Here is an 11,643-nt window from a genome sequence, read left to right on the forward strand (position 1 = left end):
GAATGCTGTGATCATGCCTGAAGGAGAAACTGCAATTTACTTAGTCACCGTTAACATTGTTCATTCTTGAACCTTAATAAACTTTAATCAGCTCTGGATTTTCAGGTTAACAGTTTACATTCACTAAGATTTGCTGCATTGGGTACTTGGGTGGATAATGGCAGATCTCAATTACTAGTGCAGAACAGGTTTGAGATTATGGGCTATATTTTCCCAGCTCCATCAGGAGGCAGAACTGGAAAGTGGATGTGGGGCCTATATCAGGATGGCTGCCTGATGTACCTCCTGCGGACTTTTGCAAGGACAGGCTGGAACCAGATTAGATGTCCACTATGTGGAGGCAAGCAGCCAAATAGGACAATTAAGGCCCCACACAGGGGCCCCAATATTGGTATTTTACTGGCACCTCTCTAAGGGCATTGTGGGCTGCAGAGGTTCAAGAAGGCAGCTCACCACCACGTTCTCATGGGTACCTAGGGACAGACAATAAATGCTGGCCAGCCAGCAATGCCCACATCGCACGAGTGAACAAAGACACAAACCCCACCATTTAATGAAACCTCCAGCTCATTCAAGCCAATTTACGCTGTGCTGTCAAGCCAGCATTTATTGCCCAACCTTGATTGCCTTTGAGAAGGTGATGGTGAGCTGCCTTCTTGAACCACTGCTGTCTATTTGCTGTAGGTACACCCACAATTTCGTTAGGCAGGGAGTTCCAGAATTTTGACCCAGTGACAGTAAAGGAATGGTGATATAATTGTAGATTGTGAGTGGGAACTTGCTGTAGTGGTACACATGTATATTTGCCACTCTTGTCCTTCTATGTGGAAGCGGTAATGAGTTTGCAAAGTACTGTCGAAATAGCATTGGTGAATTTCTGCAGTGCATTTTATAGGCGTTGCTACCCAGAATTTCAATGGTACAGGAAGTGAAAGTTTTTGAACTGGTGTCAGTTCAAGTGAGCTGCGTTGAGTTGGATAGTGTCGAGCTTTGTGCTTGTTGGGGCTGCATTCATCCAGATAAGTGGGGAGTATTCCATCACACTCCTGACTTGTGCCTTGTAGATGGTGAACAGTCAGGAGATAAGGTGCATGTTGCAGGATAACTAGCCTCTGACATGATCCATAGTGAAAAAATTCCTATGGTGCTACTAAGTCAGAAATTTCAGAAACTTGACCCAGTGAAGAATCAGAGATATATGTCCAAATCAAGATACTATGTAACTTGGTAGGCACCTTGAAGATAATGCTGTTAATGTCAGTTCTGAGGAAGGGTCACCGGACCTGAAACATTAACTCTGTTTTCTCCTTCACAGATGTTGCCAGACCTGCTGAGCTTTTCCAGCAACTTTATTTTTGTTCCTGATTTACAGCATCCGCAGTTATTTTGGTTTTTACCTTGAAGTTAATGTTGTTTCTACATGCCTGCATCTTCACTTTGATCATTGCCAACTTTTAATTTCAAATTTACTTTTTACTAACCCAGGGAAGGTGAGAGGTGAATTCATGTTCTCTGTCTTATTAGTTCAGAGACAAGTCATTATCGGCATGAATTCCACACTCTTACACCAGTGTGCTTGAAGATATTGGGGGCCATGCTAAGTAGAAAGTGTGAAGTAACCAGCTTTATCCTGTTTGTGCCTCTCGAGTGACTTTTCAATTGGGATGGTGAATTAGGGAATTGCAAGAAACCTGGGTGCCTTATAAAATCCAACGCATTACTTTCAAAACGAATATAGCAAATGTTTCTTTGAAAAAGGTAACAATTACCAGTTGATTGATAACTGATTAATCAATTGAGAAAACTTGGTCAACATATCGGGATTCCTAGTGAATATATATGTACGGAACAGATAATGATTCTGACTATAACGTACTCCCTCGACGCTAAACTAGATTGCCCAGTAATGAGACACTAACAAAGGTTTCACATCTGACATTCCAACTGTAAACATGTCAGGACACACCATGAGTGTTGACAGGCCAGTACTGCATAAACTTTGCCAAGTAAATGTCTCAGTTAAGGATAAATGACAGTTATAAAGCATACTTTCCTTTTATATGTTCAACTTCTGCTGGACTTAAAGAAGTGTATTTTCTGTCCCTTAGGCTCGTTGAGATAAAGGGTCGGCCCAAAGTCAACATGCAGCCTGAAGAAGCTTAAATAACAGTGTGGAACGAATTCTGGAAAATATTGGAGTCTGTGGCTTTATCCAGCATCTTCATGGTGGGGGGGAAGATCATAGAGTCATAGAGATTTGCAGCACAGGAAAAGGCCCTTTGGCCCATTGCATCCACCCTCGTCAAAAACAACCACCTCACTAAAAGGTAAACTGCAGCAAAGTGTGATAAAATGTTAGCACTTCAGATATTCATTGTGTTTATTTATTGATCTATGAAAGAGTATTTACTTTAAAATTTGTGTACTTCTCATTACTGCAGTCTTGGTGAATGTCCAGGGCAGATTCCCAAGATTGAAACAATATGACAAAAAGAGTTAAGGATTCAAAGAAATGGCTTGTCTTCTCTCCTCCCTGATGCAGACACAATGGGCTGAATTATAGAATCACACAATTTTACAGTACAGAAGGAGGCCATTCAACCCATCATGTCAGTATCAACTTCCAAAAAGGTACTCAGCTTGCCCCGTTCTCCAGCCCTATCTCTGTAAGCCTCTAAATTCATCACTTTCAGATATATATCCAGGTCTCTACTGAAACCTGGTACTGAATCCACCTCCAACACTCTCACAGGTAGCACACTCCAAATCCTAGCAACTCTCTGAGTAAAGAAGTTTCTCTGCATCTCACTCCTAGCTCTCTTGCTGACAATCTTGAAATTGCAACTTCTCGTTAGTGACACACCAACTATTGGAAACAGAATATCCTTCTTTACCCTGTCAAAATTGCTCACAGTGTTGAACACGTCAGTAAGGTCATCTCTCTTAATCTTCTCTGCTCTATGGAGAATAAGCCCAATTTCTACAATCTTTCCTTGTATCTAAAACTCGTCATTCCTGGTATTACTCTAGTAAATCTCCACTGCACTCTCTCTGGGCTTAAACATCCTCCTGCACCATAACAGTTCTGTGGTTGTGGGATTAAGCAGGAATCCAATTGAGCTGATTAAGATAGTTGTATGGGTTGACAGGATATTTTGTTTGACAGGTCAATTGGAATGAAGAGCCAATGGCATTAAAATTAGCACCATGTCAATGAGAGATGCTATCAGGAACCACATCTTCACATAAAGCATAGGCTTTGGAGAGGGTGCAGAAGAGGTTTACCAGGATGCTGCCTGGATTAGAGGGTATGAGCTATAAGGAGAGGGTTGATTTTTTTTGGGAGTGGCAGACGCTGAGGGGAAACTTGATAGAAATTTATGAAATTATGAGATGCATAGACAGGGTTTAAGATCAGAATCTTTTCCCCAGAGTTGAAATGTCTAATACTAGAGGGGCATGCAATTATGGTGAGAGGGGACATGTTCAATGGAGATGTGAGGGGCAAGTTTTTTACACAGAGTGGTAGGTGTCAAATGTACTGTTGGGGTGGTGATGGAGGCAGATATGATAGGGGTGTTTAACGGGCTTTTAGATAAGAACATGAATATGCAAGGAATGGAGGGATATGGACCAAAGGTAGGCAGAAGGGATTAGTCTAATTTGGTGTCATGTCCAGCATCCAGCGAAAGGGCCCGCTCCTGTGTTGTACAGTACTGTTCTATGTTCTATGGAAAAACGCAGCTTGCTTTCCCAAAAATGCTGTTGAGGCCGATGATGAATAGAAATCATAACAGCTGATTTTATTAGATTTTTGTTAGGTGATAATGAGACACTAAACTAAGTGTAATTGGAGTCAAGATACAGATCGACTGGGATCTGACTGAACTCTGCATCAAACCTAAGAGATTAAGTAACCTCCTGCTTTTGCGATGTTCCTAAGTCAAACCCTGATCATGGCATTAGAGATCCCTCCTCATCGAGAATGGGATTAATTCTTCCAGGCCCTTGGGTAGTGAGGAAGGAGGCGGAGGCCTTGAAAATGAGGTGGATCGTAATTGAGACCTGTATAAAGTTCTGATTCAAGAATGGAAGAATGCAAGAATTATCAGCAAGAGTTGGCCTCTTAGCCCATTGTCCTTCACTACCGACAAGACCATGGTGATCTGAGTGTGGCCTTATTTCACCTCTACCATCTGCCCCCCCCGACCCCTCCCACCTTCCATGGCTACCAAAATACCAATCCAATACAGGCCCAAATATGTTCAAAAACACCACCTCGATTGATCTCTGGGGAAGAGAGCGCCACAGGCCAACAAACCTCTAAGGTAAAAATATTTCTCCTCATCTCATGGCAATTTGCAAACAAGTTTCAAACACCTCCACAAAGGGAAACATCTCCTTCACCATCTGTTCAGCATAACTTCCTGCTTTTGTACTCAGTACCTATATTTAAAAAGTCCAAGATCCTATTTGCTTTGGCACCTCAACATGGCCCGAGATCTTAATAAATCTGTGCACGTCAACCCTCAAGAGCCGCTGTCCTTGTGTACCTTGTAAAACTGTTTCATTAAGCCTGTATCAGCCCTTCCTATATTTCCAATAAAAATGCAACACCTCACACTTCTCTGTCTTACTTTCCATCTGCCCATCATTGGTTTAGCTGCCAAATCTGCTCACTCACTGTAACTCCTATCGCAGGTGTTTGCTATCTATCACACCTCCAAGTTTGCTATTTTTGGCAAGTTTTGACATTATACTCTCTGTTCCAATTTGCAAGTCATATCTTGAAAAAGCAATGGTCCCAAGCATTGACAATTGGGGAACATTGTTGTCTAACATCATTCAATCCGAATAACAACTATTTATCGTGGTTCACTATTTTCTGCCCTTAACACAATTCATTCTAAGAAAAAAAATCCTTTGTTAAATTAGTTGCAGTCTCATTTCATCCCAAATACAACTCTGCCCCAGAGAAGACACAAGACAGTTGTTTACAAAATGGAGGCATTCACATTCATGCAACTGAAGATGTTTTGTTGAGATTATGTTTGGCGTAATATTGGCACAGAACAGTGATAAAATGAGAACTTAGCAAATGATATAAATCTGAAGAAAGTGTGTAGCAACTGAGAATAAACAGTCTAAATCTATTTTTTAATATGCTCAGAGATGTTCTTCCACTTGTAAAAACAGACATACCTCTGGTCACAACTGTTTCTCCTAGCCCTCTCCTAGCAAACAATGTAGACATAAGCACGTCCTCCTGCCTATGTCCCAATGTGAAACAAATCCCATTCAGTCCTCATTCCTGTATTTGCTGACCTGTGTTTATTGCCTGTCTGGCAGCATCTCAATTTCAACTTTATTTTCAAATCCCTCCTTGCTATCATTGCTCCAACTTCTGTAACCTCCTTCATCCCAACAAGCCTCCACTGAATAGAACTTATTCAGTTCTAGCCTCTTACATGGGAATGATTTTCATCTTCCCACCATTGGTTGCTGTGCCTTCAGCTGCCTAGGTTCTGAACTTAGGAATTCCTTCCTTAAATTTCCCTCACTTTCTCACACTCCTTCTGGCCAATCTCTTTCATCAAGCCACCCGAGGCGATACATATAATGCTTTATATAGCTTGGTGTCAAATTCGGTCTGATGCTGTTCCTGTGGAGAGTCTTTGGATGTTGTAGAATGTGAAAGAAATGCAACTTGTTGTTTGTGCAATCACCTTTTCCAATCAAAAATCCCTGGTATCACGGCGCACCAACACAGTTAATTATTCTGCTTATACAGCAGTCTGGTATACAATTTGAGAGTACAAAAAGAAACATTTGGTTCCAAGTTGTGCATCCACTCGTTTAAATCAAGTTGTTTGTGTCATTCATTCTTGGTATGTGGGCATCGCTGGCAAGGCTGGCATAAGTTGCACATTCCGACTTACCCTTCAAAAATGTTGCAGTGTGCATACTTCCCAAACTGCTGCAGCCTGATCATGTATAAAGTTTTCATTCAAACCCAAATTTGATTTTTCCTTGTGACAGAAACATTCTTCTTAGGGAGCGTGTTTCTGATTTATGATTAATAACGTTCTGTTCTTTCCTTCTTTTAAGAAAATCCATCCATTTGTTGTGGTTTCGATTTGAGGCTTCTGTTCTTTTCGGCTCATTTCATCATGGCCATAAATGGAAGCTTGGATAATGATACTCTGGAAATGCTATCAAGTCATATAATTCAGAGCACCCTTCCAATCTTTTACCTCATTGTTGCAATCATCAGCCTGCCTGGGAATGGGTTCTCGTTATTTCTCCTGTGCCGAGCACAACCTAAGACACCATCCATCGTCTTCATGATCAACCTTACCCTCACCGATCTTCTCCTTGCCATATTTCTGCCCTTTCAGAGCGCATACCACTGGAAAGGTAACAATTGGACCTTTGGAACTAACCTGTGCAATGTGGTTACTGTGCTATTCTATGCGAACATGTACTGTTCCATCTTAACGATGACTTGTATTAGCTTGGACCGCTATGTAGGAGTAGTGCTCCCAATGCACTGTGTCAGATGGCGGACAAAGAAGCATGCGGTTGCAATTTGTCTAGGAATGTGGGCGGTCATGTTGGTCGTCTTGCTGCCACTGGAGATAAAGGATTTGACGTACGAAGTTCATGAACTAAATATTACCACATGCTTTGACATTCTGAAGATGGACATGCTACCTTCCAAAGAAGCTTGGGCTGCTTTTCTATTCACTTTATTTGTCATCCTGTTCTTAATTCCTTTTAGTGTCACTGTGTACTGTTACATTCGGATCATTGCCAAGCTGATCAACACCTCTTCAAGTTATGTCAGTGCACAGAAGAAGAGAGCTATTGGCTTAGCTTTAATTGTGCTCCTGGTGTTTGTAACGTGTTTTGCACCCAACAACTTTATCCTTCTCATTCATATCATCAAACGGATCTTTTTCAACAAAGGGGTTTACACTGCCTATAAAGTCACACTCACCCTGAGCTGCTTAAATAGCTGCCTTGACCCTTTCATTTATTATTTTGCCTCCAAAGAGTTTCGTAAGAAGCTCAGAACATACTTGGGAATAGCAATTATCTCAAGTCAAGGGAGTCTAACTGAATACAGAAGGGAGAGTATGTTCTCAATGAGATCGGGCTTGCAAAATCACCAAGCTTTGGAAATGCAGCTCTCTCTGAATTCAACAAATGATTCAGTATAGACTAAAATTGGCAGAAGACTGTGCAACATAGTATACTGAAGGCAAACCTTTAACTGATTGGAAGATTTACTGATTGTTCTGTTGCAGAGCTAAGATATTAAGAGTGAAACCGATGTTGAGATTCATGCATTTCTGGAAGTAGATGGGAAAATTCCAAACGCACCTTTCTGAGAAAATTTCTCAGATTTGATGCCTATTTAAAAATGGTCACATTAATTGGGTGGTTTCCTCAGTTCACAGTTAAGACTTCCAGCCAGTAGTTGATGAGACTCCTCATCTGTTTTGGGGATTGAGAAGGTGGAGGTTCAAAAATTATTTGCAATGTGTCCCACAGGCAAGAACATGACCAATTGTTGAATGTCATTGAAAATGATCAAATAATGATCCACAGTCGACATTGAGCTCTCAGTTGGAAGATGAATGTAGCAAAGGGAACATGGGCAGACCTAAGTCCCATTGATAAAGCGAGAGGGGAGAATGGTGGGATTTGCTTTTAATTCTTAGCTCTTAATAATCTGCCAATGTTTCTGATCAAGGCTCATCAACCATTAAGTCAACTCCCACCTCCTTCTCTAAGGTAGCTGCTTGCTTGATCTGCTGAAGTGCTGATATAGCACTTCCTGTTTTTATTGTAGAATTCTATCAAATATTTTGCTTTTTGTCATCTTCCAACCCTCAGGTTAACGTTATTCTCAGGAATCAGCAAGCAATATGAAATTTATGATGTTGCTCAGTCCAGTAAATCTTCCATTGTGGACTAATAAAGCTTATTATGGGGATTCCATTGCTAGTTGTAATCCCTGATTTGAAATCCTTTACATTTGCACAAAGCATAAGTTAGAGCTAGTAATAAATGATTCATAAATTGTGGTGTTGTTTTATATTCAGAAGGTCCTTCATTTCATTCATAGGACAGTATTATAGTGGGAATGTTTGCTGTTGTGTGCATGTATCTGACATGTATTGTACTCACTCAAAGTCAATGAAAATTTATTGGAAGAAGTTAGCAATGAACAGATTCCAAATGAAATAAGAATTCATTTCACGGAAGAGCTAAAATATAGGACAAAGTGAAGTATCATCAGACATTATGTCTGGCCGCTTCATGACATGAAAATAAATTAGCCTATTCATTCTGAATTTATGAGGGTCATTGTCAAGTCTGAAAAGGTTCTTCATTCTGGGATTAGGGAGGGAAAATCCAGTTGCTTAGTGATGCCAGCTGGAGAATACAAAAATGAATGAATTAGCTTTACGGTCACAAGTAACCAACAATTCCTTTATTGTCATGAAAATATTGCTCTGTCACAGAATTGTCATCAGGCAGATTTTGACACTAAGCTACTTAAGGAGACAAAAGGACAGAGGACCAAATCTTGATCAGAGAAATATGTCTAAAGGTGTGTCTTAGAGCATGTAGGCAAGGGGACAGGTTTAGAGAAGAAATTCCAGATCCTGGGGGCTGGGAAAGCCTTCCGAAATGGAATGATTAAAATTGGGGCTGCACAAGAGGCCAGGCTTGGAAGAGTGCAAAGGTCTTGTTGGGTTGTAGGCCTGGATGAGGTCAGCAATGCTTAGTGCCAAAGACATCGAGGGATTTGAAAACAAGGATGCATTTTTTTAGATTGATGATGTTGTGGACTGTGAGCCATTATAGGTCAGTAAGAATAAGGCTGAAAAGGACTTGGTGCAAATTAGGATCAGTCGTATTGTCTGCACTCCCCATGCAAGTTTCTCTATGGAGCCTGAAAATCATATCCAGTAAAAGGTCAGGATAGGAGTTAAAAAAAATCAAATCTATTCAAAAAATATTCAAGAAACACCTCTCTTTATCTTCTGCACTTCCTTCATTTGTCCATTTTGCCCAGTGGTAAAACAAATTTTCGATCGTTTGATCAAGATAGATTTTGATGTATTGGAATCAATCCAAACCTTGCAGTAAAATGAGATATTCACAGAATTTTTATGGTGCAGACAGAAGCCATTTGGCCCAGACAGTATATACAGGCACTTCATTATGATGAGGGTAAAGTTTGCCCTCATTCATTCTGGTGTTCTTTAACATGATGCTAAAGGTTGGAATATACACAGCAGTTTAGAGTTCTGTTAAGTTGCTGTTACTTTGTGGAGAACTATTTTTCACAGCTCAAGTTCAATTTACAACGGATTTCCGTGAACGTATTTCTTTGCAAAACTTTACTTTGAGATAATTGCTACTTTCACTACTTATAAGATAGCCTAGTGCTAATCTATTCATTATAGAGTCTCATCAATTTTAATAGTTGCCCAGACACTGAAGGCTAATTTCACTCCATTATTGAAGGAAATTGTGAATATGTTTATATTGCTCTTTGTACTCCTGTTTTCATAGAGCCTGTCCAATATCTACAAGGCACAAGTCAGAAGTGTGATGGAATACTCACCACTTACTTGGATGAGCGGAGCTCCAATAATAGTCAATACCATTGTCCCTCTGTAGATCACCTTATTCATTAACTCCAGCATCAGTGTAGCGGCAGAAGCCGGTATCATCTTCAAGATGCACTGCAGCAACTCACTGTTTGACAACACTTTTCAAACCTGTGGAAATAGAACAAGGACATCAGGCACATGCAAGACTGTAGTGGTAATGTCATAGGGCTAGCTAATCCTGATAAACACTTGACAGATGATGACATTTGAATTTTATAAAATCCAAAATAATGGTGACCACTCATGATTGCTAGTTTTACAAAGTAAAAAACCCATCTGTTTCACTCATGTCCTTTAAGGAAGAGCAATCTGCTGTCTTTACCAGGTCTGGCCTACATGTGACTGCAGATTCACAGCAATATGTTGGACTCTCAACAGCTATAGATGGGCAATAGATGGTCGCCCAGCCGGTAATGCCCATATCTCATGGATGATTCTTTTTATATAAAAAACACCAAATGAGAATCCCCCTGCAAGTCATAGCCATCATAAATTATCACTGAGTCAAAATTCTGGAAGTCCCAGCCTAACAGCGCTGTGGAAGTATGTCGAGTCAAAGAGGTTTACAGCATGGAAACAGGTCTTTTGCCCAACTTGTCCATGCTACCCCTCCTCCATGTGGACTGCAGCAGTTCAAGAAAGAAATGAACCATCACTTTCTCAAGGGTCATTATGGATGAGAAATGAATGCCCACATCTTTGGCATTGGATACCTTGCAATGTCACAATTTTCATTAATGAAAGATATCCTAAATGGTTTTACAGCCTAATGCACATACCAGAGGTTGCATTGTCCCATAAGGAATAGAGTGCAACATTGTAGTGTCCAAAAGTGTTTTGTGCATGCATTGCATTTTTACTTAAGAGCTAGACATCTGAATGAAGAGGGGTATCTGCTCTCCAGTAATTGAACCATCTTTGGAGGTAGATAATCAGTAAAGACTCAATATAATCACAGGGTGAATTAAAAATTCAAAGAGTCTCCCACACCAATGCTTTCTCTCATTGCCCATCAGGAACAAACCTGCTACAGCAGTAATGATACCTACTTCTATAGATTTTGTGGAAGATTGCAGAGGCAACAACGTATTAAAAGGTCCACTGACATCACAAATCAGAGATCAAATTTGAGGTTATGGTATTTGATCTGATTTGCAAAATTTTATATCTTCCCCTAAGTATCTATGATTTTGCACTTGCATATTTCTTTAATTTTCACTTACAGCTAATGCCTCCCTATTTTTAGTTGCTGTTATCATTTGTTTCAGTTCATTTCGTGAGGTACACTGTTATTTCTGTCTTAGCTGTTGGACAGGAGGTAGCAAAACCTGGGGCTACACAGATCCACCAAGAAAGCAGTTGGTGACAATTAAAACCAACGACAAAAATTTGACTTCCTAAATTGAACCGTGTCAGCAATGCTTCAATCATTAAAGCTGTTTCTATCATAGTTTCTGGGCCTTAACAACCATCTGCATTAAACCATTCCCCTCATCTATTCTTGCAATGTACCACACGCTGGTTTATGTATTATTCTGTGCATATGCATGATACCATATGTATTATCAAGCATACATAGAGAATAAATGTCTGTGTTATCCAAGGAATACAGAGTACTGGGCTAATGGTAAGATTCTTGGTAGTGTGGATGAGCAGAAAGATCTCGGTGTCCATGTGCATAGATCACTGAAAGTTGCCACCCAGGTTGATAGCGTTGTTAAGAAGGCGTACAGTATGTTGGGTTTTATTGGTAGAGGGATTGAGTTTCGGAGCCATGAGGTCATGTTGCAGCTGTACAAAACTCTGGTGCGGCCGCACTTGGAGTATTGCGTACAATTCTGGTCACCGCATTATAGGAAGGATGTGGAAGCATTGGAAAGGATGCAGAGGAGATTTACCAGGATGTTGCCTGGTATGGAGGGAAGGTCTTATGAGGAAAGGCTGAGGG

General features: G+C 40.5%; 1 protein-coding gene across 4 annotated transcripts in view; it reads left to right on the forward strand.

Moving 5' to 3' along the window:
* Positions 1–11,368, forward strand: part of LOC109930138 (P2Y purinoceptor 8-like) — a 32,752-nt gene extending 21,384 nt beyond the window's left edge. For all 4 annotated transcript variants that reach the window (XM_020529678.2, XM_048598357.1, XM_048598356.1 and 1 more), the window contains exons 2-3: positions 2,109–2,327; positions 6,109–11,368. In XM_020529678.2, the coding sequence (XP_020385267.1) occupies positions 6,171–7,223 (1,053 nt within the window). In that variant the 5' untranslated portion in view covers positions 2,109–2,327; positions 6,109–6,170 and the 3' untranslated portion in view covers positions 7,224–11,368. The remainder of the gene's footprint in view (positions 1–2,108; positions 2,328–6,108) is intronic.
* Positions 11,369–11,643: the final 275 nt, after the last annotated feature.

The sequence above is a fragment of the Rhincodon typus genome, chromosome 6, assembly GCF_021869965.1.
Source record: "Rhincodon typus isolate 14 chromosome 6, sRhiTyp1.1, whole genome shotgun sequence".
NCBI classification, from domain to species: domain Eukaryota; kingdom Metazoa; phylum Chordata; class Chondrichthyes; order Orectolobiformes; family Rhincodontidae; genus Rhincodon; species Rhincodon typus.